Source organism: Euphorbia lathyris, chromosome 8 (genome assembly GCF_963576675.1).
Source record: "Euphorbia lathyris chromosome 8, ddEupLath1.1, whole genome shotgun sequence".
In the NCBI taxonomy this organism is placed as follows: domain Eukaryota; kingdom Viridiplantae; phylum Streptophyta; class Magnoliopsida; order Malpighiales; family Euphorbiaceae; genus Euphorbia; species Euphorbia lathyris.
In genome coordinates this window covers 25,223,578-25,247,568 of record NC_088917.1, presented here as the reverse complement: position 1 = coordinate 25,247,568, position 23,991 = coordinate 25,223,578, and the positions used below count along the sequence as shown (strand labels likewise).

The following is a 23,991-nucleotide window of genomic DNA, read 5'->3' as shown; positions in this document are numbered from 1 at the left end:
TCTAGTTCATCTAACACAACAGAAAAGAGAGCTTGACAACAAAAAAATCTGAAAAAAAATATCATGTAGAATCACACACCTTGCATATTATCTCCACGAGCAATACTAATGTAGAACTACAGATGCAACATCTAGAATCTTTGAATGACTACCAAGAATGAATTTGAGTTCCAACCACAACCAATGCCAACTAAAACTGTTGGGCACTGGTCTTTTACCTATATATATATATAATGATTCTGAACATGTTGCATTTATAGTCTTGTCATATAATGTTTTGGTAATATACATACAAACACTAAATTGGAAGAAAAGTCACTCGACATCACATCTCAAACAAGAATTACTCACATTATGGAAAAAAAGACAAGTCAAAGAAATGAAAACACACTCAAATCCAATCACTTGATAAGTAGGTGTTAGTAGCTCTATTTTACTAAACTTGTGCCATTAGTTGAACCACTTATTTTGAACATTTTTCAACTTTGGATCATTACTAAACCTGTGACATTAGTTGAACCACTTATTTTGAACATTTTTCAACTTACATATACCTCATGATTATGAACATAGATACCTCTTAGTTATGAACATAAGATAACAAAATCATATATTCAGAAACCTTCAATATACCTCTTAACGTCGCTTATGTCATGTAACTTATTACACAGAAAATACTAATATAGTCAATCTAGAGGTTCTACGTCATTTTTTTATATAATAATAAACTTGTTTTTTTTGTGCATAATTTGTTTATTTTAATTCTTAATAAACATAAATGGGTGATCAAATTAATGATATGCTAGCTCTTGAAGAGAGATCAATACGTGAATGTCGTCGTGCTATTGTAGAATGTATGATTCGCTGGTATGTTAAAAGAAAATGTGCACATAATTATAAACTCGAACATAATATTCGACTAGAGAGTGAAAAAAGTTCGACAAAAACTAATGAATTATTTCAGAACTAGTGAGAGTGTACGAGATATCATTCGAATGGGTCATTCTACTTTTGATGATTTTTGTACTATATTGATAAAGTATGGTGGCTTGCGTCCTACGCAATAAGCATCGATTGAAGAGAAAATTGCTAAATTTTTATGGATAATTGGCCACAATGTCAAGAATTGAGAGTGTAAATTTTTTTCCCGTAGATTTGGAGAAACAGTTAGTCGCCACTTTCACAATGTTTTGATGTTATAAGATAGATATGTGATTCAACCAAATGTATCTGAAGTACATTAAAAAATACTAAATAACAAAAGGTTTTATCCATTCTTCAAGGTAAATGTCAATAGTTTGCAATAATTTTCTTCATCAATCATTTTTATTGAGTTTTATAAACTTTTAAACTAAACTATAATGATACTAGGATTGTATTGGAGCCATCGATGGTACACATATTCGTATAAAAGTTTCATCAACGAATGCTCCTAAATATCGTGGTAGAAAGGATTGGCCTACAATCGATGTTCTATGTGCATGTGATTTTGATTTAAAATTCACATATGTGTTAGCCAGTTGGGAAGGAACAACTTCTGATTCTAGAATTATAAATTTAAGTCGAGAAGATTCACTTAGAATTCCACAAGGTAATGAAACTATTACAATAATATATTTATTAATTTAGTAAATTGTTTATTTAAACTTACATACACTAAATTTTCAATTGTTTTGATATATGTAAATATTATTTAGTGGATGTCGGATTCATATTAAAAAAGAGCTAATTACACCTTATAGAGGTGAACGCATCATTTGAAAGAATACTCAACGAACTCTCAAAAAATGTGCGAGAGTTCTTCAACTATAGACATGCTTCTCTTTGTAATACAATAGAGAGAACTTTTGGCATTTTGAAGAAACGATTTCCTATCATTGCTAGTGGAAATGAACCTCATTACAATATTCATACTCTCAAAGAAATTATTTTAGCTTATTGTATAGTACATAATTATTATGGGTGTAGATCCGGATGAGAAGTTAATTGCCGAGTTTGATAGGGAGCTTGAAAATGAAGAATATAGTGAGATTATTCTTAGTGATGAGGCTAACACCAGTTTTGGCGAATATTTAAGAGATTCTATAGCAATGGATATGTGGAATGATTACATCAACAATTGATGTACTAAGAATTACTATTATTCAATTCTTATTCTATTCGCATCTTAAATATTGTGTATCTGTTAATGAATTACTTTTTTTAATTTGCAATTGCTGAGATTTTAATGTTAAACAACTTGTAATTTACACTTGGTTTACAAACACTTGGTTAAGTCTTTGTAGGTTTACTTTTACTAAGATTTTAATGTTGGACAACTTGTAATTTACACTTGGTTTACTTTTGCTTAATTTATAAGCTTAATGTTATACAAATTTTATTTTTTAGAAATTTTGCTTGATTTACAATTTATGTGCTTTTTTCTTTCTGTTAACTTTATGTAGACTTCTAAAATATGTAAGAAAAAAAGTCAATGAATCAATTGGAAAAAAATGAACCCTTGGTTTGGACACCTACTATGGTGTATGCTTGTAGATGCTTATGTACATCAACACATGAATGATGGTAGAGTTGGTGGTACTTTTATTACGAAAGCATTGGATTTGATTGTTTCTGAGATGAGTGCATTATTTACAAAGCACTCATTCGACAAAGAAAATGTGAAGAATCACATGAAATATATGAAAAACAAATGGAATGCATGCTATGATATGATATATTTCGTGAAGGAGTTAGTGGATTAATCCTCCACCTCCCTTCTGCCATATTTTTTTTAATAAAATACCAATTCATTTTATATGTATCAAAATTGGATGTGTGAGATATCCAGATTCGAATGCATATCAATTTTTTTATTGGATTAATCCTCCAACATGGGCAAGAGATAGAGAACTATTAGAGATCTATGAAACTAGATTCGAAATTCAATCTCTAAATCTATAAAAAGTAAGTAATTATTTTAGAAACTATATTATAATAGAATATTAAAATTAAATAAAATTTAATAAATATTAAATTAAATAAATTATTAGAGAACTGTTAGAGGAGATGAAACATAAAATTAAAGATTGCAAAGATGAAACCGGTGATTGTGTGCACCTTAGGTGAAATTATAGCGTAAAATAAATAGCATGCTAGAGAGAAATAAGAAATTGGAGATGGTGAATTTGCGGAATAATGAATAAATTGCATGTTTGAATACTGAATAGCCATCTGAAAAAGAAATATATTTTTATTTCAATATCGTTTAGAGTTTTTATGATTTTGTTATTTGTTGATGATTGTATTTACTTTGTTAAATAAGGACAATGATAATATGATGAATGTTCTACTTGTGAATTTTAAAAATGTAATATTATGCAGTTTAGGTGTTTATGGAAATGACTAAATGAAATGTAAATTGATTATAATCTCTGTTAATGAATGTTGAGTCACGTTAAAAATTTACAACTTGTTATCCAAGTTAAGTGTCAATTTATGTAGTTTACAATTTATGGGAATTGATTATGATTTTCCGTTAATTGAGAGTATGCAATTTGTTATTTTATGTAAGTTGATGGGACAATTATAATTTTTATATATTTCTGGCTTTGTAGTAAGGAACGAATCAAAACTTGTACTTGTTGTTCGTTAGTAAGGATATGACCAACATCCTTTAGTTCATTTATCATGCTGATCATCGGTCTTAGATTCTTGTTCATAATATGATCAAGACGCTTCTTATTATAGCCCCAAAATGTTCAGCAAGTGCAGACCATATGTTCTTTGTCAAATCATACTTCTTGAACTCTTTTATGATATCATTATCTTTGCTCAGCAACGTAATACGAGCTAGAAAGTTCTTTTTTCTTATAAGCATCATAAGTTATGTTGTCCATTGTCCATTGTATGTTGGATCGTTGTTCCTTCCTCAAGCTCATCCATGAATTCATTAATAGCCTCTTGATCTACTAGAACATAATGTATTTTCATACTCTATATAGTTGTCACTATATTTCTAGAAGCACTTGCCATATCTCAAGAAAATATAGACATACATGCAAATATTAATGCCTAGAACATACATCATGTTCTTTAACATAAAATTAGTTATAAATTAATAACTACGTATTGAATTTAGAACCGAAAAATTGACATAGTCAACCATCATCTTCTAAAATTTCAATATTGGTTATTAATTACTTAACTAATTAATGTATAGAATCATCAATGAACTAATTAATATATAGAATCATCTTTAAAGTTATATAAACTTTAATCTTTTTACACTAACGTACAAAATCATCCATAAAAGAATATGTAATATAATAATAACAAATAATATAATAATGTTATAATATTATTAAAAAATAATAATTACATACATAAAAAAACAATTAATGAGTTATTTTAAGTCTTACTCGGACTAGAATTGACTTAAAAAATATATTATTTAGTTCTCGCTCTAGTTCATAATGTACTTTGGGTAATGAGTCTCCTAATAGCCTATAATGACCTTTTTGAGTGGATAAACCAATCAAAGCATCGACCGATTTCTTTGCACCCCATGCAACATTTTTTTATAAAGTTTTCGATATGTATTCTATATTCCTTATCCTCTTTCCAAACTAAATCTACAAGACCACTTAAAGACCACTTAGACTAAGATAATTTAAAAATGTTGTTATCAGAAACACGTAACTTTATATATCACTAAGTAGACCCACTCCAAATAATTCCTTGAAATTTTTTATTTACAAAAATTATACGTTATAGTATATTCCCCTTTCAAATGAAAAATAATGATTCTTTAAAATGTTATTCGTCATTCTTAGATTTTCTCGTTGCTGGGGATTGATGACACACTATTATGTTCTCATTAAATGCGTAATAGTTTTCTGTTACAGATACAACAACAACAAAGTCTTAGTCCCGAAATGATTTGGGGTCGGCGAACATGCACAATAGTTTTCTGTTATAGATACATGAGAAATAAATAATAAAAGTTTTGATTTTCTGTAACAAATACAAAAAATAAACGACATCACTTATAATAACAACTAAAAAATTTTATGATCTTCTAATATGATGAAATATTATTTATCACTTAGATAAAATAAAAAATTTAATCCATTATTTTTATTATCATTAAATAATAATTAAGAAAAATATATTATTTATTACTTAGATAAAAAAATTTCTTAATCAATAATGATAAGGATGAAATTAAAATTTTTAGAATTAAAAAATAACAATTTTTTAATTTTTTTTTAAAATAATGAATATAAATCTAATAGGATGTTTTATGATGGCATAAAACCATGTTTGGCTATGGCCAATTTTAGTGCATACTATATCAAATTAAACAACATGTCCTTTATATTTTCAGCTAATTTTTGTGCATGATATATCAAATCAAACAATATAATCACACATCAAAAATAAATTGATGAACTATATAAAAGTTTTTATGGTATAAAAATATATGTTGTAGAATTTTAAATATATTACTTCGATCCACATAGAAACAACAAAAAACGAATTTAGAAATCGGAAGATAGAAATTTAACAAAAAAAAAAACTTATAGTGTCATCTATTATCCAAAAGTATATCAATAATAAAGAAAATGGAATACCCATTCCAATCATTAGGATAAATTTCGTGATTGAAAAAACTTGCTTTTTTACCAAAAATAATAAATATTGCATTTCAATTAAGAAATAAATATTGCCAAAGTTTGTATTCTTATTGAATTCTTCCATCGTAAGATAAATAGTTTAGAAGATTAAAAAAAAAGTTCAGAGAAATTTAAAAAGAAAAAGAAAAGCTATATATACAGTTATTTTGCGAAGAAAAATAAATAAAATTTTATTTTGTTTATCGTGAAAAATAGGCTTAATACATAATTACACCCTCAAACTTGGCACCTTTGTTCTCTTGGCACCCTGAACTTTCATATTTACCTATCACACACCTATACTTGTCTAATTGAACCTCATACACACAAAATTAATGATAAACGTACTATATAGCTGACATGGCATAAGCGTGATGTACAGAAAAAATCAAGCGCGTGAGAGATGATATTTGATGATAATTAATCACCTTCTTCTTCCTTATCTTCATCATTCGTACTGTTCTCGTTATTTTCTTGGTTTCACTGTATTATTTTCCTTCACTAATTTAATCAAACTCTTTCTTCCTCAATTTTGTTTTTTCATTATGTAATTGGGTATTCTGCTCTATCAAGCTTTTGTTTGGAAGGATAATGGCAAATTTGAGGAAATTAGGGTTCATAATCATTTTAGTTTTGATCAATTTCTCATTTTGGAGAAATTAGACCTGCTTTCAATCTGAAGCCATTTAATTTTTTGCAGACAAGCAGACCTTCTTGTGGATTGATGATGACATGTGTGAAGGAGAAATATGCAATTATAAGAAGAAAACAATGAAAAACTTGAATTTCCTTTTTCCTTGATTTGGGATATGCTACTGTGTTCATAATATGTTCATAAAATTGTAGGAATGGTTGAGTTTTTGTGCCTTTTGTTGAGAATGTTCATTTGGGACCATCATCCAATGCTTACGGTTAGTCGTGACTTGTTCAGAACAATGCATTTCCAACAATTTAAGCAAATTAATCCATAAGAAACTTCAGGGATCATTTTCTTTTTCTTTTTCCTACAAAAAAAAATTGGAAGAAAACAACTGCATTATTGATAATATCCTGAACTTCTTTGACAGTATAAGATGGATCCAAATTCTGAAGCAGGACAAACCTTCAGGATCATTTTCGTTTGTATTAATTGTGTTAATATTATACACGCTAATCAGGTAAAAAATCGCATAGTTTTTAGGTAAAAATAGGCCTTCACAATTGTAATTATTTCTTCTCCAATTGGCATCAATTAAGTAAGACATTTCCTCAAATTAATTAGTGTCAGAACAAGCAGAAAAATGGATGTACATTGAAATCGTCTGTTTCATCAAGCTAGTTTAATTACTGTCGTTTGGCTGAAATGTGATGCGCAATGTAACCTCTGCAATTTCCAAATGGATGAAGGAACTAAATGGCATACATATAAGCATACATATATTATCAAATGTTAATCTCTGTATTATGTCTTGTAAAGCCTACAAATTCAACCTGGGAGAGTTTAAAACAATTAACCTCTGCAACGTTTTTGTTTTTAGGTCCTTAAAGCTAATATAATAGACTGATAAGAGTTTTAACAGGAGCAATAGCAACTACAAAAAACTACAAAAAACAGCAGCAATAACATTTTTAGGTCCTTAAAGCTAATATAACAGATTTCAACATCCGCAATAATCCAAGAATTTCAACAGCATCAATAGCATTTTTAGGTCCATTATCAGCATCAATAACAACTACAAAAAACGGCAGATTTGCAACCAAAATAATTGCAATACAATGAATGAAACATTAACAAAACTTCTATTATAATTATATCAACAGCAAAACAAAAATATAAGGAACAACATCACAAAATATAGTATCTATCTCATTAGTCAGCAACCACCCAGTACAAAAGATGAGCACAACCATCCAAAATATAGTATATATCTCCACTAGTCAACAACCATTGTATCTAAAGTAGTCCAAAATATAAAATATATCTCATTAATCCACAATTCATTCTTTAGAGGTTGTAGCTGAAATTTGACTTGCTTGCACAAATGAAGTAGATGAATTCGGCTGAATCCGGCTTTCTTGAATTCTGATGGCTCTTGATCTATTTGCATAACTTCTCTTTTGGTGATCCTTTTTTTGTTGTAATTGTCGACCTGTGATTGCATCTTTTCCTTTCCATTTCAATCCATGAGGCTTAAAACCAATATCTCCAGTAACATCGCTTGAACTCTTTATATTCCTAGCTCCAGTTGATATCACTTTATGTCCTTGTCTACCAATCTGATTCATAGAATTGAAATTGATTGGGCTTAATACTTGTCTAATTTCATAAGCAAAAGGTAATTTTTTTTAAATAAATAGCTTACATTTAGGCATGTAAAACCCGATTCAGCTACAAAAATTCCATGACCTTCTATATTATTTCTTTTTTGCCCATATAGTTGATGTGAAGTAGATGGTGTTTGTCCACGACCTATACTCATACCTCTCCCACCTCTCATGATTGTGGCTTTTCTTCCCCTTCCTCTGCCCCTTATAGAGCCGGTGCTGCCTCCCACATTTGATTCACCAACGGTACTACCTCCAGCCATACTCTGTCCTGTTTCAGCTCCCTTAATAATACAAAACAAAATATACTTATAAGAATCACATTAAGGAACTATTAATTTTATGAAGTAATTGATAAAAAAGAGTTACCTGTGATTTGTTATTACAACTTTTTTTGTTATGCCCTTCACGTTTGCATATAGAGCAAGTCATTGCAACACCTTTCCTTGATTTTTTTCCATATGTTTTGGATTCATTCACTTCTCTCCTTCTATTTCGCTTTGGTCTACCTGGCATTCTCTTTATATGTGGTGGTTCAATAGGAGAATTTGATGTTTCTGGCCACATCTTCATATTTGTCACTGGTTGAATAAAGTAATGATAAGCTTTTAGATATGTATCTTTATGATACCAAGATGACATGTATGCAGTTGGCTCCATATTAAGCTTGTGCATTGAGCAAATTGCATGGGGACATGGAATTCCGCTCATGCCCCAAGCTCTACAAGAACACGTGGGCTTTTTTAAGTCAACAGTATGCTTGTATTCCCTCTCTTCAACCTCAAATCCTGCATCCCCGTTCCATGTAATCCTACATTCCATTGATAGTTGTTGATGTTCCTGTAATTTCTTCATTGCCATTGGAGACCATTCTGAAATCCAAGTTGTTGAGAATTCCCTCATATCAGTCATCCTATTCATCATTTTGATTCTAATCTCTTCCATCAATGTTATCACTGATTTGTGTCTTGCTGCGAGAATCCAGGCGTTGAATGTTTCTGACATGTTGTTATCGACAACATCACACTTTGAGGTGTCCCTGAAATATGCCCTGCACCATGTTTCTTTGTTGTAGTAAAGAAGGTCCTCGACTATGTTTATGCCCAATAAACTCAAGTCTTGAAGTCTGTCTTTCAATTCTGCCTCAAATGTTGACCTTGCACATTTCCAAAATTTCTTCCTCCTTTCTACCCCTCTCCATTTTTTTTGCCAATTTGCCAAAATATGTCTTGCACACATTCTGTGCTCCGCGTTTGGCAAAATCTCCTCGATTGCAGGAATTAACCCCTACAAATATAGAATATAAAAACAGGTATGAACCCAAAGTAATGCTTATAACTATATACCTGTAATAATCATTGGCGAATTCATAAGTAAAAAGTGTAATTAAGTCATTTGAAAGTATAGAATATTGCTACTGCCAATAATTAAATATGATGTAAACAGGAAACAATTCTAGTTGGTTTCATTGGTGAAATAAATGTAAAAGCAATTCCAAAAATTAAGTTGAGTGAGCAAATATTTAGTTGGATTGACACATGTTGAAACAAAAGCAATTCCACATACATTCAACACAAACATGTTGAAACATGATATTTATTAATTTTCATAAACTAATAATGAAAACCCACTATTACACTACACAGTGAAATTTCCAATTAGACAGTAACTTCAATAAAATTAAATATTAACTTCAACAAAATTCCAGCACTACTATTGACAGTAGGATCGCTCATTGTTTCAGAAAATCCAAACAATTTAATAGAAAGAGCTCGACATGAAGAAGGAAAAATGTTTTAAGGAAGATAAGAGGAACAGATAACACTGAATATCAGTAATGAAAAAATAGCTGATAATGAAAAAATTAGAATATCAAAAAGCACTAACCTTCTGCATATCAGTAATGATAGTGTAATGATCCCCATCTTTCATATCCAAATCGAGTTTCAATAGTGAAATGAACCAACTCCAACTTATTTTAGTTTCGTAATTCACCATTGCCCATGCAATAGGAAACATCTGATGATTCCCATCCTTTGCTACTGCCACCAAAAGTTGACCTTTGCACACTCCTTTTAAGAAGCAACCATCTAATCCTGTGCACTTCCTACATCCTTCTAGGAATCCTTTCTTCACGGCATTCAAACACATATAGAACCCACTGAATAACAACTTCCCTGGTTGTTCTTCTTTATTAACTTTAACAATACAGGTGCTCCCAGGATTATTAGCCAAAATCTGATCTCTGTAATCATAAAGCCTCCTAAACTCCAAAGTGTAGTCTCCCATGAAATCTGTCATTACTTTTATCTTTGCTCTTCTGCAAACAGATTTACTGGTATACACCTTCCAATCGTTCTTTATATCTTCCTATAATAACAAAAAAACCAAACAAATCACTTCAAACGGGCCAACATATAAATGAATTAAACATAAAAAAATATTAGTTACATGTAATTGCCAAAGTCTAATACCAGGCTGCCTACAAATAGCATTCCTGTACATCTTCGCAATAAAATTAGAATTACAGAGCCTATTCTTGGTCAACTTTGAACACTTATGAACTGGAACATAGTTCTTGATAATAAAGTTGCTTGACTTCCCATCAACACTAGCAAATAGAAGCCAAGGGCACCCTTCTTTATTGCACTTAACCCTCACCCTTTTTGGTTCGTTTGGTCTCAATTCCACTGTAACACCTCTTTGCAATGAATATTGTGTCACTGCCTCACGAAATTGCTTCACATTTTCGAACACCATGCCTAGCTGCCAAACAACTTGTCGGCTTGCTGGATCATAATGGACTCTATGTCTTTGTCTTCTTTTAGGCAGGTTATCTCCATTATCTCCATCTCCTTCTGCTTCACTCTCAAAGCTTTCAGCATCGGAACTACCTATGTAGTCCTCATCCCCACCAAGTTTTCCTTGATAATTCCTTCGTCCACCTCCATAAATATCTTCGAACCCCGGATCAATACCAGCCTCTCCTAATGGAATATCAATTGTATTTTTTGCTCGATGACTCTTGGATCTGCTCCTTCTATAGCTATTTAATGTTTCTCTTGTCGTGACCAACTCTTGATCAACATCGCTCAATTCATTGTCAATCTTTTGATTTTCATCATCATCACTACCAATATGGTCTTCACTATCAATACTCTCATCACTTTCTCCACTTTCACCACCTGAGTCTCCGGCTTCAACTACTAGATCTCCGTCTTGAATATCATCATCCCTTGAATCTATTTCTATCCCCCCTTCACCTTCAATATGAATCTCACAGTTGAAATCAGTCACTCTAATATTGTCTTCAAGTCCACAAGCCTCACCAATATTATGAGGAATTTCAACCTCACTTTCCCTTCCAGCCTCAACTTCTTCCCTTTCAATGACTCCCTGCCTTTCAACCTCAACCACAACCTCCCCTGTATCCTCTCTAACACTATCTCTATCCAAATTTACATTATTACCACCTTCCAATATTAAATTATCAAAAGGGACCACATATAAATGCACTTCCTCTCCGTACTTAATTTTATCAAAATATTTGAAAACATCTGAATCTGTCCTCAAAGGCTCAAATGAATTGGACCTTTTTACATAGATGCCCTCAACGCTAGGACAACCTAAATCATATGCTAAACCAGCTAGTTCAAAATAAGCTATCTTGTCTATATCAATAAAAAATCTTCCAACAGTACCCCCAATATATCTTGGACAAGTGTTGTCATTGTCAACAATTTTACCCCCAACATGGAACCACACGTCTATGGTTGTAATTCCCATTTAAACCTGTGCAAAAGAATTATATTTTACATTAAAATAAGAGAAGGTACAGATACAAAAGCATCCCATGTGACTAGCATCTTTTTCATACCCAATGTTATATTTTAACCCTAAAAATCCCCAAAATAACGAAAGAACCTAAACTAGTTTCAAAGAATACATTTAAGAATGTAAAATATGTAACAAAGATAACAAACATACCTTTATTCTTTTTCTTTGAACTTCAGTTCACCAATTAGTTACAATACAAAATGAGGAAACCAAATGCTGATGAAATCGTTTTTTAAGATTTGGAAGAATGAAACCGAAGACACGTTGAGGAACTCGACTCCAGCAAAGTGTAAAATCGAAGAAATCGACTGCAATCCAGATGAAATTGAAGGATATGGGAACTGAAAACTGACAAATCCCTAATTAAATCGAAAAAGTGCCGGAAAGAAGAAGAACCCAGAGAAAATAAATCCCTAATTTCCTGTTATCCCTAATTATTATTTTCTGATGTGGCAATAGCTCCGCGCATGGAAGTCACAGATATTTAGAATGATAAGTGTACTGCAATTGGGTGTGTAGGAGGTTCAAATTAAACAAGTATAGGTGTGTGATAGGTAAATATGAAAGTTCAGGGTGCCAAGGAAATAAATGTGCCAAGTTTGAGGGTGTAATTATGTATTAAGCCTGAAAAATAAGTTATTCTACAAGTGAATATAGTTTTCATTTGTCATATTTTAAAAAATAAAATAAAATAAAAATTTCATTTGTCATTTTCTACTGAAAGCAGCGAAAGGAGGAAGACGCAGAGGGAGAAATGGACTTGCTGCCGGCGGAGACCTCGCAGATCGCCAAGAAGCACGGTTTCCGGTCACTGAAGCTAGTTAACATCGACCTCGACCAAGTATTAGAAGAACAACCCTTTGGTGCTGAATATGGCCGTCTCGACAATGGCCTCTTTTATTATGTGCGCCGCAATCCCAAGCCTCTAATGCGTGCCGCACTCGCTCTAGCCGTCAAGGCTGGGTACTTAATTTTCTTCCTTTTTGCAATTTTTTTTAATGTAGTGTTAGGCTATTTGCTCTTGTGCATGAGTTGTTAAACGGACTGATTGGCTGGGGTTTCTGACAGCTCAGTTTTGGAAGAGGAGGAAGAGCGAGGAGTGGCTCACATAGTAGAACATCTTTCTTTCAGCGCCACTAAGAAATACTCGAATCATGACATTGTCAAGTTTCTTGAGAGTATTGGTGCGGAGTTTGGCGCTTGTCAAAATGCAGTCACGTCCGCTGATGAGACTGTGTACGAGTTGCTTGTGCCTGTTGATAAGCCGGAATTGCTATCTCAGGCTATTTCAGTCCTCGCAGAGTTCAGTAACGAGGTATCAGATTGTCTTCCTTTTTTAGTCTTTTGGATAGTGCTAATGTATAATAGTGTATCTGACGATCCAAATTTGTGTAGGTTAGGGTATCAAAAGATGATTTGGAGAAAGAAAGGGGGGCTGTTTTGGAAGAGTATAGAGGGACTAGAAATGCTAGTGGAAGAATGCAGGACTCACATTGGTCTCTGATGATGGAAGGTTCAAAGGTGTGTTGTTGCTTTCATACCTTTGGTTGTCTTTTCTGGATTCATTAGCTAGTCATTGCATGATAATTGCATTTGTCTGGCTCTTTAATTAGCTGATGGGTTGTTATTTGCCTTGTGATTTGTTATCCTTAACTTTGACTGTTGTACTATACTGGTGTTTTTAAAATCCACCTCTTAGAAAGAAAAGAACTTAAATCAAAATCCCTTGCTTGTTGCAGTATGCTGACCGCCTGCCAATTGGACTTGAGAAGGTAATTCATACAGTTTCTGCTGAGACGGTAAAGCAATTTTACAAGAAATGGTACCATCTTCATCACATGGCAGTGATAGCTGTTGGAGATTTTCCTGATACCAAGGTTTGAATTTATTCATGCACGCATATCCTGTTGCAACTAGAATTGATTAACAATCTTTCATGTCATCCTCATGCTGTTGGAATTTCAAATCTTTTGTACTCTAGATTTCTTGACAATGATTGATCTTTTTCTTTCTTTATTTAGAGTGTAGTTGAGTTGATAAAGACGCATTTCGAGGATAAGTATTCAGAACCTAATCCTCCGCCCCTACCGATCTTTCAAGTTCCATCTCACATAGAGCCACGTTTTTCGTGCTTTGTTGAATCTGAAGCTGCTGGGGTTAGTCCACCTTGAAAGTTAAACATGATGAGAAATTCAAGAAGAGCTGCTCCAAATAGTAATTATACATTTTAATACTTGCCCATTTTGGCTTGTGGCAGTCTGCAGTAATGATCAGCTACAAGATGCCAGCAGATGAGTTGAGGACAGTAAAAGATTACAAGGACATGCTTATAGAATCCATGTTTCTTTATGCTCTTAACCAGAGGTTCTTTAAATTATCTCGTAGAAAGAATCCACCCTATTTTTCATCCTCAGCTGCAGCTGATGTTCTAGTTCATCCCATGAAGGCTTGCATAATGACTGCATCCTGCAAAGAGAAAGGCACTCTTGAGGCCTTAGAATCAATGCTTTTTGAGGTTTGTCTTTGTTTTTATTTGAATACTTGTTCTTTTTTGCTTTCTTTTTGAACTTGCAGCTACCTTATGTTTCAGGTTGCAAGGGTACGATTACATGGTTTCTTAGAACATGAAATATCTATTGTTCGAGCACTGCTAATGGCAGAGATTGAGTCAGCATATCTAGAGCGTGATCAAATGCAATCAACCAATTTGCGAGATGAATATTTACAAGTACAGTTTAACTTCTTTAGACTTCTTTTGATTCTTTAATGGATTTGGTGCAATGATTTCTGTTCTCATTTATTTTGTAGCATTTTTTCCGAAATGAACCTGTTGTTGGGATTGAATATGAGGCTCAACTTCAGAAAACTATTCTACCTCGTGAGTACCACCTATTGGATGTTTAAATCTGTGTGTCTGTGGTTATTGTAGTAGACTAGATCTAACTGTATTAATGTGATTTATGTTTGTGCAGAGATATCAGCATTAGAGGTATCGAAGTATTCAGAAAAGTTAAGAACATCATGCAGCTGTGTCATAAAGACTGTGGAACCCCAAGCTTCTGCAAGAATTGACGATCTGAAGAAGGTGTTACTTAAGATAGATATTCTTGAGGGGGAAGGAAGCATTTCTCCTTGGGACGAAGAAAAAATTCCGGAGGAAATTGTCTCTACAAAGCCAACTCCTGGGTAAACTAAACTCCAGCATTTGTGACCCTCCATATCATGTCAAAGTAGCTTGAAGAGTGTGTAAATCTGCTAAAATGTTTTGTCTCTTCTATGTATTGTTTTCTTAAAGATAATGTTTTCCTTAAAACTGTTGGTCACCTCTTCTTGCTTATGAGGTAATCCTTTTTAAAGAAAAAAAGTACTACCTTTAAGTTGACAACATATGATCTGCTATAAGTTGAACGTTATTTGTTGTTGAGTATCCAAGAATTTTCAAGTTCAAAATACCTTTTTGGAGGAGACTATGTTTTCTATTTTTTTCTCCACCTTATTTATTGATTTCCTTACAGCTTAACCACAAATTATTTTAAAAGAAAATGATGGAAAGCATGGTAACTTTGGTTGTGAAGCCCTGGGCGTGATTAGTCACACAATTGTCCTATTTTCTCATCTACTTTTCATCTCATGTCTTTCATCCCCTATATGCATTTTACCATCGATGTTTGTTTTGATTCTTATCAAGTTTTTTACACTTCCACTCTTATTTCCAGTAAATCTCTCTCATTTTCTGTCAGTAGAGAAAGAACATTTATTCGTACCACAAAGCGGCTATTATAAGAACTATATATTAGTTTAAGTTCACAACATTTCTAACCAAGTAATAGATCCTTTGTACAAATCATTCCGGATCATTAGGTTTGCTACAAGTGTACAAAATTTCATTACATCTGAACTTAATTAAAGGATTACTGCAGGAGTATCCTGAATCAGCTTGAATATTCAAAGATTGGAGCTTCTGAACTAATATTATCCAACGGATTGCGAGTTTGCTACAAGTGTACAGATTTCCTTGATGATCAGGTACAAGTTCATGAAGAAAGTGCAACATTTATTGCTACAAAAATCTTAACTGCTAAACTCATGTTCCATGGTTAACAAATTGAGTAAGAATCTCAGGTTTCTATTCGTTTAGCTGGTGGTTCTTTGACTGGATTTTGTTTTTAGGTATAATGGCATGTTATGCATAGTGTAGTATTTAAGTCTTGAAATGAAAGAGCAGTGTAATCTAGCTGGATTGAGGTTTGACCAGATCTCAATGATCAAAAGAATGGTCAGAAGTAAATAAAGAAAAAATGAAACTAAAGTTGCAACTGCTGTTGGCTTTTGGATGAAGTTAGATCTACTAGTTTCTTTTTCTAAAATGTTTTTATAGTTTCCCATAAGCTTTAGATGGGACCAGTATTCATATCAATGAATGCATTATGAGCAATGATACTGCTCCATGAACAGACATCTTTTTGATGTGGAGATGAATGGATACTCTATTGAGTATTCTGACATGTGAAAGCCATTTAATTCTTGCCAACACCTTGTTTCAACAGGTTCTTTTTACAGGGTTCTCATATGGTGGTCTATCTGAAATCCCAGAAAGCGACTATTTTTCATGCTCAATGGGATCAACCATTGCTGGCGAAATTGGTGTCTTTGGTTATAGACCATCGGTTATGATGGATATGCTTGCTGGTAAAAGAGTTGAAGTTGGTATGAAAGTTGGAGCATACATGCGAAGCTTTTCAGGAGATTGTTCGCCCTCAGATCTGGAGACAGCTTTGCAGGTTGGGTTTGCTGTGTATGGTTTTCTATTATATCTATGTTAGGATAAAGGGCTTAAACATCTCTCTCACAGTTGTATCTGCATGTCTCTGGAAAGGATGTCATTTTTTATTCATAAGTAAATTGGGAGCTCTCTCCATAATCTATTTCATTAGAAGGCAATTTTTCTTTCATTTGTTTGGGATGGGGGTTAGGAGATGAGTTGGACTAGATCAGTACACTTGTTCATACATTACAAAGACTCAGCTCAAAACTTTTTATTCATCATAATTAAGCATCTTAAACTTGGAATTCACAGTCTGCCCTGAATAACTTTTGATATATGTTTTGCCTTTTACCTTGCCTTTGGCTAATTTATGCGGTGTTTATTCTTGCATGGTACTTAGTTCTTTATGTTGAATCACACCATTGTAACGGGGAAAACCAATATCTCTCCTTTTGTCCTATGAATCCCATAAGTTTATAATTAGAACCTTAAACATCTTGTGCCTTGGGTAGAGCCAATAGGTACATGATAGAAAACAACACAATCAAATACATAGAAATAGGAAAGGAAGCTTTTATTGATGAACTTCTAGGTTGCTACTATCAGGAATTGGAAACAAGAAAAATAGAAAATGAAAGGAAGAAAAGAAACAGACAGCAGAAAAAATTCTGCTTCTCAGGGAAAGTTCCTCTCCAAGCTTCAAGCCGAAACCAAATCCAAAAGCTGCTTCTCACCTCCCACATCTATGTATCTACTAGCTCAAATCTCTCTCACCAATCACTATGCATAACAAACCCAGTTAATAAAACATCGCACGTGCCCCCTAATTCACAAACTAGGCCTTATTTTCTGTATAGCAATCTCTCAGTATTCCAATAGCAAATGCACATGGAGGGTTTTGGATTTGATACTCAGGCCAATGGCCATATATATATAGATAGATAGTTTAATGTTTGCTTTATTTCATGCTCGGAAATATTTTACATCACAACAATGTATTTTCCATTATGTCATGCATCCCACTTTTCTTTTGAAGTTTTGGTACATATTGCCTTCTCCACCTATCTCTCATGTCTTTAAAGTGGTACAGTAGGGGTTTCTTAGCCTATAGTTCTTAATATACTCATTCGCAGCTTGTCTATCAACTTTTTACAACCAATGTAACACCTGGAGAAGAAGATGTCAAAATAGTGATGCAGATGGCAGAGGAAGCGGTTCATGCTCAAGAGAGAGATCCTTATACTGCATTTGCAGATCGAGTCAAGGAGCTCAACTATGGGAACTCCTATTTTTTTAGGGTATCTTGAGTTTGATGTTATAGGTTCAATATTTTCACTGTCAAGATGAACTATTGCTGCTTACAACTTCGGTTTGTTTATTGTTTTTCAGCCTATTAGAATAAATGATCTACAGAAGGTTGATCCATTTAAAGCTTGTGAATATTTTAACAGCTGTTTTAAGGATCCTTCAAACTTCACGGTTGTAATTGTGGGGAGTCTTGAACCCACCATTGCACTTCCTTTGATACTGCAGTATTTGGTTAGTCAATTCTCCTCTTTGACTATGTAAATATGGAAAATTAAATATTCAGTTTACCATTTCTATAATTTCCCATGCAGGGTGGAATACCAAAGCCTCCTGAACCTATTCTTCACATAAACCGGGATGACCTTAAAGGCTTACCATTCAGTTTCCCCACAGGCATAATTAGGTAGATGTTTCATTGTTTGATAATTGCTGCCAATTGAATTCCTAGTCTTTTTTATTATTATTATTATTCTTTGCACAATGGTATAAATTATCTGATGCTCACTGCTAGCACTTCTATTTCTTTCTTTGGACTCTTGTATTTTTGTTGGTATCAAATATGTTCTAATGTATTTGATATTCATGCAGAGAAGTGGTTCTTAGCCCCATGGTGGAAGCACAATGTTCAGTTCAGCTAAGCTTTCCTGTGGTGCTGAAGAATGGGACAATGGTATGTGGCTATCTCTCAATCTACTGATTAATTGCTTGCACAGATGCTAGAAAATATCATGTTGCTCGAGTAACAGTTTTTTTGTGGATGTCTTCTTGCTGATAATTGAGGTGTCTTTTTATTTTTTATTTTTTTTTTCTTTTCCCCCTATTGGAGGCTTTAAATTGGCAGGTAGAAGAGATTCACCGTATTGGCTTCTTGAGCAAACTTCTTGAAACTAAAATTATGCAAGTTCTACGTTTCAAGCATGGGCAGGTGCGTATCTCGTGCTCTTTTTATGAATTGTTAATGATTTGCAGGATGTGATTTATTTCTCTCTGCACCAGATCTACTCTGTTGGTGTCTCAGTATTTCTTGGTGGCAATAAACCTTCAAGAACTGGTGATTTACGTGGTGACATTAGCATAAATTTTTCTTGTGACCCTGGAATCTCCTCAAAGCTGGTAGGCACTTGGGTCTATAAATTGTGATCATACACCTGACCTTTTCAACATACATGTTAATGTTCTTTGCTTCATTTATTATGTAATCGGTTAGTTTTTTTGTCTCATTATTGAATATTTTGTATTAGGTTGATATTTCCTTGGAAGAAGTATTGCGGCTCCAAGAGGAAGGGCCTTCAGATCAGGATGTTTTGACTGTATTGGAAATTGAGCAAAGAGCCCATGAAAATGGACTGCAGGTTAGTTTTCTCCTTGTGTATCCATTTTCTACCCTTTTTAGACCCTGAACTCTTTGAAGTTTCTTCTTCTAAAAATTTATTGGTGGACTCCTAAGACAAGATCAAAGGAAGTTTCCGTAAAGTTATGTTTCGTAATCATGGTGCTGATTGGCTTGTGATCTTTCAGGAGAATTTCTATTGGCTAGAAAGGATTGTACGTAGTTACCAGTCAAGGATCTACGATGGTGACTTGGGGACTGCCTTTGAGGTTGGTGGTTTCTATTTGTCTTTTCCTACAAAACCATATTGCATCTTTTTTCCTTTTTCTTTTTATCGTATTCTGTTTTAATTCAAATGTCTTACATTTTCGGCAGTGATACTTTTATTCGACAACTGCATCTGCCAACGTGTATAGTTGATGATGCAGCTGAAAGATGAGGCTTAATTGCAGTTTTTGCTTTTTTCTGTTTTCTAAGCTTTTCAAATAAGATGTTGGAATAAATGTCGATCAATAAGTTGGTGCAGACTGCAGATGCATGAAGCATTTCATTGAATGTCAGTTCGTATAAGTGTTAGTATGCATATACATGTAGAATAGGTAGCATTTTAGTTCATATTTGTCATTCGGTTTTATGGTGATAACTTGTCTGAATGTTCCTGAATTAGACAGAGATAGCAAGGGCTGCACAAATTATGGTTTGAAATAGAGAAACCACAGGGTCAACCTAATTTTATTTTCTGGTGCAGATTCAGGATGAGGGACGTTCAAGTGTTAGACAATGTCTTACAACATCAACAGTTCAATCCACACTACAAAGAATACTACCTAATCCTTGCAAAAAACAGTACACTGCAGTCATTCTAATGCCTCGGACATCTCGCTTTCAGTTGCTGAGGTCATTCTTCCAGTCTACTCATACCAGTTATATAAGAGATGCCAAGGTCAGCATGTGTTTGTTTCGTCTTTGCCGATGTTTCTATAATGCATTTCAGCGACCCATTTTCACATTCAAGTGGTGTGAGAATACTGTTAGATTTGAATTTCCTTTTAAATAGTAGTTGAGAAATTGCACCTAAAATTTCTGAAAACTGTAAAAATACCGAAATGCTAGGGTAATTGCACCGATGTCAGCGAAATTTGAGGTCTATTTCACAAAATTAACTGAATTTCAGTTTTTTTTCAATACAATTATTGAACTTCAGTTTTGATTTCAATAAAGTCATTCCGGCCAATTTGTTTGCAAAAATTCACCGGAATATTGACTTGACACAAAAGATAGTTGAATATATGCCAACTGGTCACCATATTGAGTAAGGATTTCATTCTTATTTTTTTATGTGGCTTAGTTAGCTATACTTAACTGTCTTCTGTGTCAACTTGTCAAGTCAAACATTTCAGTGAGTTTTTGTACACAAATTGGCCGGAATTATTGTTGAAATCAAATGTGAAGTTGATTTTATTTAAAGAAAAGAAAGTCCACAATCCTGCACTTCATTGATCGTCGTTGCATTGCACTTTACCCCGAAATGCTAAGATGAGGAATCTGCTTCATTCCTTCTGGTAGACAGACTTATTGTTATGATGGTGATTGCAGGTAATAGCAAGCATCGCTGGCTTGACCCTTTTGGGTCTCACATTCTGGAGATATTCAAGAAGTACCTTGAGATCTTAAGAGGAGTTTGCTTGTCAGAAATCGAAACAAGAATCATTAATTAAAGATTTCATTGCACAGATTAGTCCAATAAAGTTGGATATTAAAAGGGTATTTTCAGTAATAGTTTAGGAAAAGCATTTAGGTTTATAAATTATATGTTAAATCATTAATGGTATTCAACCTGTATTGATCAGTTTTCAAAAAACATTTTCTCATGGCAATGATCATTTCATTACATTGTCAAAAATCAGGAATATTTGGGCATTATCTGTTAGTCATTAACCAACCTATGATAATGGGTAAATTCTTTAATGGAGGAAACCCATTTTTAGGAGTGTCTCTTGCTGCTAAAATAGTTTTCCATACTGCAATTTTTCAGTCTTTGATTGTTCAGGAAAGTTGAATTATTAAACTCGCGCATCTGACTTTCAAGTGATCGTATAAAGGGTAAACTACATCCATGACCCTTGAATTATGATGCTACTGACATTTATGGTTTTTAAATTTCATTTCTTAACATAAAAGTTGTTGATCTTTACATTGTATAAACATTAGAGTTTGAATCTTTTAAAAATTTAAAGTGATGATGACCTAAGTTTGATTATATTATTGATGAATCTGCTTTATTCATAGATAAACCATTTTAAATTTAAGTCCGAAAAGGTTAATTTCTTGTCATAAATGAAAATGCTTGTATAAACGTTATATTGTGTTCAGTTTAATCCACTGTTAGTCACTTAATTTCATTTTGTATCATTAAAATTATTTAATTTTGAGTTTTGTTTTAATAAAGTCACTATAAATTTTAAGAGTAAAAAAACACCAGAAAGATGACTTAGCTGCTATATTAGCAATAGCTGCTATATTAGCAATAGTTAATATAGTTAACTTTTATCGTTAACGTTATATTATGTTATTATATCATACTATATTGTCATATTTTCAAGGTAGTGAACCCTGGAGGGTTCTTTTTCTATTCTTTTATTCTCACATTAGCAAAATAAAATAATTTGGTTCTTGAAGAACTCTTTTCTCTTATGGTAAAATTAACTTTAATTTCTTTTTAAAATGGCCGCATAATATTCAATTAAATTATTTTAATCATGATGTTTTTTATTGACTTTTTAAGAAAATGAGTTGGAATAATTTTTCATTTTTAAAATTAGAGATGTATTAGTTGAATTATATTTATTTGATATTTTGATTAAGATATTTATGGTAAAATTAACTTTAATTTCTATCGCTCTTCCTAGACACCGCTACTACCTCATCAATATACTCCCTATCAATAAGAATACCTACTCCATTTCTACCCTTATCCTTTTCTGAGTACCAAAGCTTATAACCCCAAGGAGCTATCTCTCTAGCCTTGGCTCCAACCGACTTTATTAATGATGAGGCAAAGCAGCCCGACTCGGGTTGTTTGCAATAAATACATGAATAGAATAATGAATGAAAGAATTAGTATAGGAACGGGCATTGCATGTTAAGATATGTGCTGCATCGTTTGTTAACCTTGAGATAAAAATCACTAAAAACCCAGGGTGATTACTAAGTATAGATCTAATGTCATTGATTACGCTTGCCATACTTTGTAAGATCTGTGTTGTGATAATATACAATCCACTACTGATTTGGCGTCTGTTTCAAAAATAAAGTTCGTCTAGTCCGTAGTACAAGCTCACTCCATACTTAACTTTAATGCAATTGCTTCTGCTAGTTTTGCCATCACCACTCCTTCCGCATGGTGGCTTAAACCTGCAACAAAAGACCCAGTTTCATCCCAAATAGTGTTGCATTTCCACTATTCGGGATGAAACTGCACCACTTTCCACACTCTCCTGTCAGGGTCGCGTCTGTGTTGCATTTCCACCAGCCTGCTATTGGTCTCTTCGCCCATCTTCCCAGCACCTCTTACGTGCTGCTTCCTGGTTTCTGTGATTTTCTGCACTTGGAGTATCGTACCTGCGATGTGGTTGCGCTGCTGCATCTGCAAAATTTATTGCTGCTGTGACCCGTTCCCCTTGGTGAGCTGCCTCTGATGTGGAAGCAGTAGGATCTGCTCCAGACGAAGCAGGAGTTCGAGCAGCTGGACCAGCAACCCCATATGACAGCAGACTTATATTTATGATTGGGAACTCAGCCACTCCATCCACGCCATTTCGCATGCTATTATTCCGTTCGTCAAGCCTCCTCGTGTCAGATGTTCGCACATCAGCGCCAGAACCTTTTGTACCTGCATTTACAACCGTTGAATTCATGTTAATCAATTGTAATGAACGAATACCCTCCTTTTTGCAAATTTGGGCAGCAGTCCATTCCTCAAAGAACCCAACCGCTACTTCAGTAATTTCCCGCAGTAGCCTCCTACGCTGCATCCAGATCACCGAGTTCCGTGCTTGCCAAGTTGCCCACAGAACAGCCACACTTTTCTTCACAATACTGAAGTTATCACCGATACACAAGTTCAATTAAGTGTAAATTAAAACAAAAGTTAAACAACGCATAAAATTAACACATGATATAAAATTAAGTGTATATGAATTAAATAGAACATGTTGATGCGCGTAAAGCTAATACTAAAGACTCATTAAGAGATAAGTGTATTCCATCGTTACCTAGTAATAATTTAAGTTTTAAGTCTAGGTATGAAATCCATGTGATTTATACTACAATTATCAAGCTACTCAGTTCAGCTTGTTATTCAAGCGATTATTAACTTTTGGATTTGTTTGTTAAGCATATAACTACTCCTACTTCTAACTATTGAGACAGAAGTTACAAATACCTCTTATGGATGCAAATAGAGATGACAAGTTTATGGTACGAAATATAGGAATTCAATCAATTGAGCGAGAAACAATTAAACATACAAGGATGAATAAAATTAACTTATCAATCCCGTGACGGGCTTAGCTCAGAATTTCCTAGTTATAAGTGAGACTAATTCAATATGGTTCGGAAATTAGGGCTCGTAACTAATTATGAAATGGAAAATGTGAATGAGAAACAAAACAACACATTAATAAAACTTCAGAAGAACGAAAAGAGAGATGATCAACTTAAAGGAAATATGAAAATAAACTACTTCTTCAACCTCCAATGTACGTAAAACTTTCAGATTCTACTAAATA

General features: G+C 33.5%; 1 protein-coding gene across 2 annotated transcripts; it reads left to right on the top strand.

The window, feature by feature from the left end:
• The first annotated feature begins 12,488 nt into the window (after window positions 1–12,488).
• Window positions 12,489–21,194, top strand: LOC136202797 (zinc protease PQQL-like). Of its 2 annotated transcripts, none has more exons than XM_065993683.1 (21): window positions 12,489–12,761; window positions 12,867–13,113; window positions 13,194–13,319; window positions 13,538–13,675; window positions 13,820–13,954; window positions 14,056–14,313; window positions 14,389–14,526; window positions 14,607–14,676; window positions 14,771–14,984; window positions 15,719–15,824; window positions 16,346–16,579; window positions 17,697–17,861; window positions 17,953–18,102; window positions 18,183–18,274; window positions 18,460–18,541; window positions 18,698–18,796; window positions 18,868–18,984; window positions 19,113–19,223; window positions 19,390–19,470; window positions 19,950–20,144; window positions 20,798–21,194. In XM_065993683.1, exons 1-21 carry the CDS (start codon window positions 12,553–12,555, stop codon window positions 20,873–20,875), a joined length of 3,045 nt encoding a protein of 1,014 aa, XP_065849755.1. In that variant the 5' UTR covers window positions 12,489–12,552; the 3' UTR covers window positions 20,876–21,194. The 2 variants fall into 2 exon arrangements, with proteins under 2 accessions (XP_065849755.1, XP_065849756.1); XM_065993684.1 differs by having other exon boundaries at window positions 12,623–12,761; window positions 12,872–13,113.
• Window positions 21,195–23,991: the final 2,797 nt, after the last annotated feature.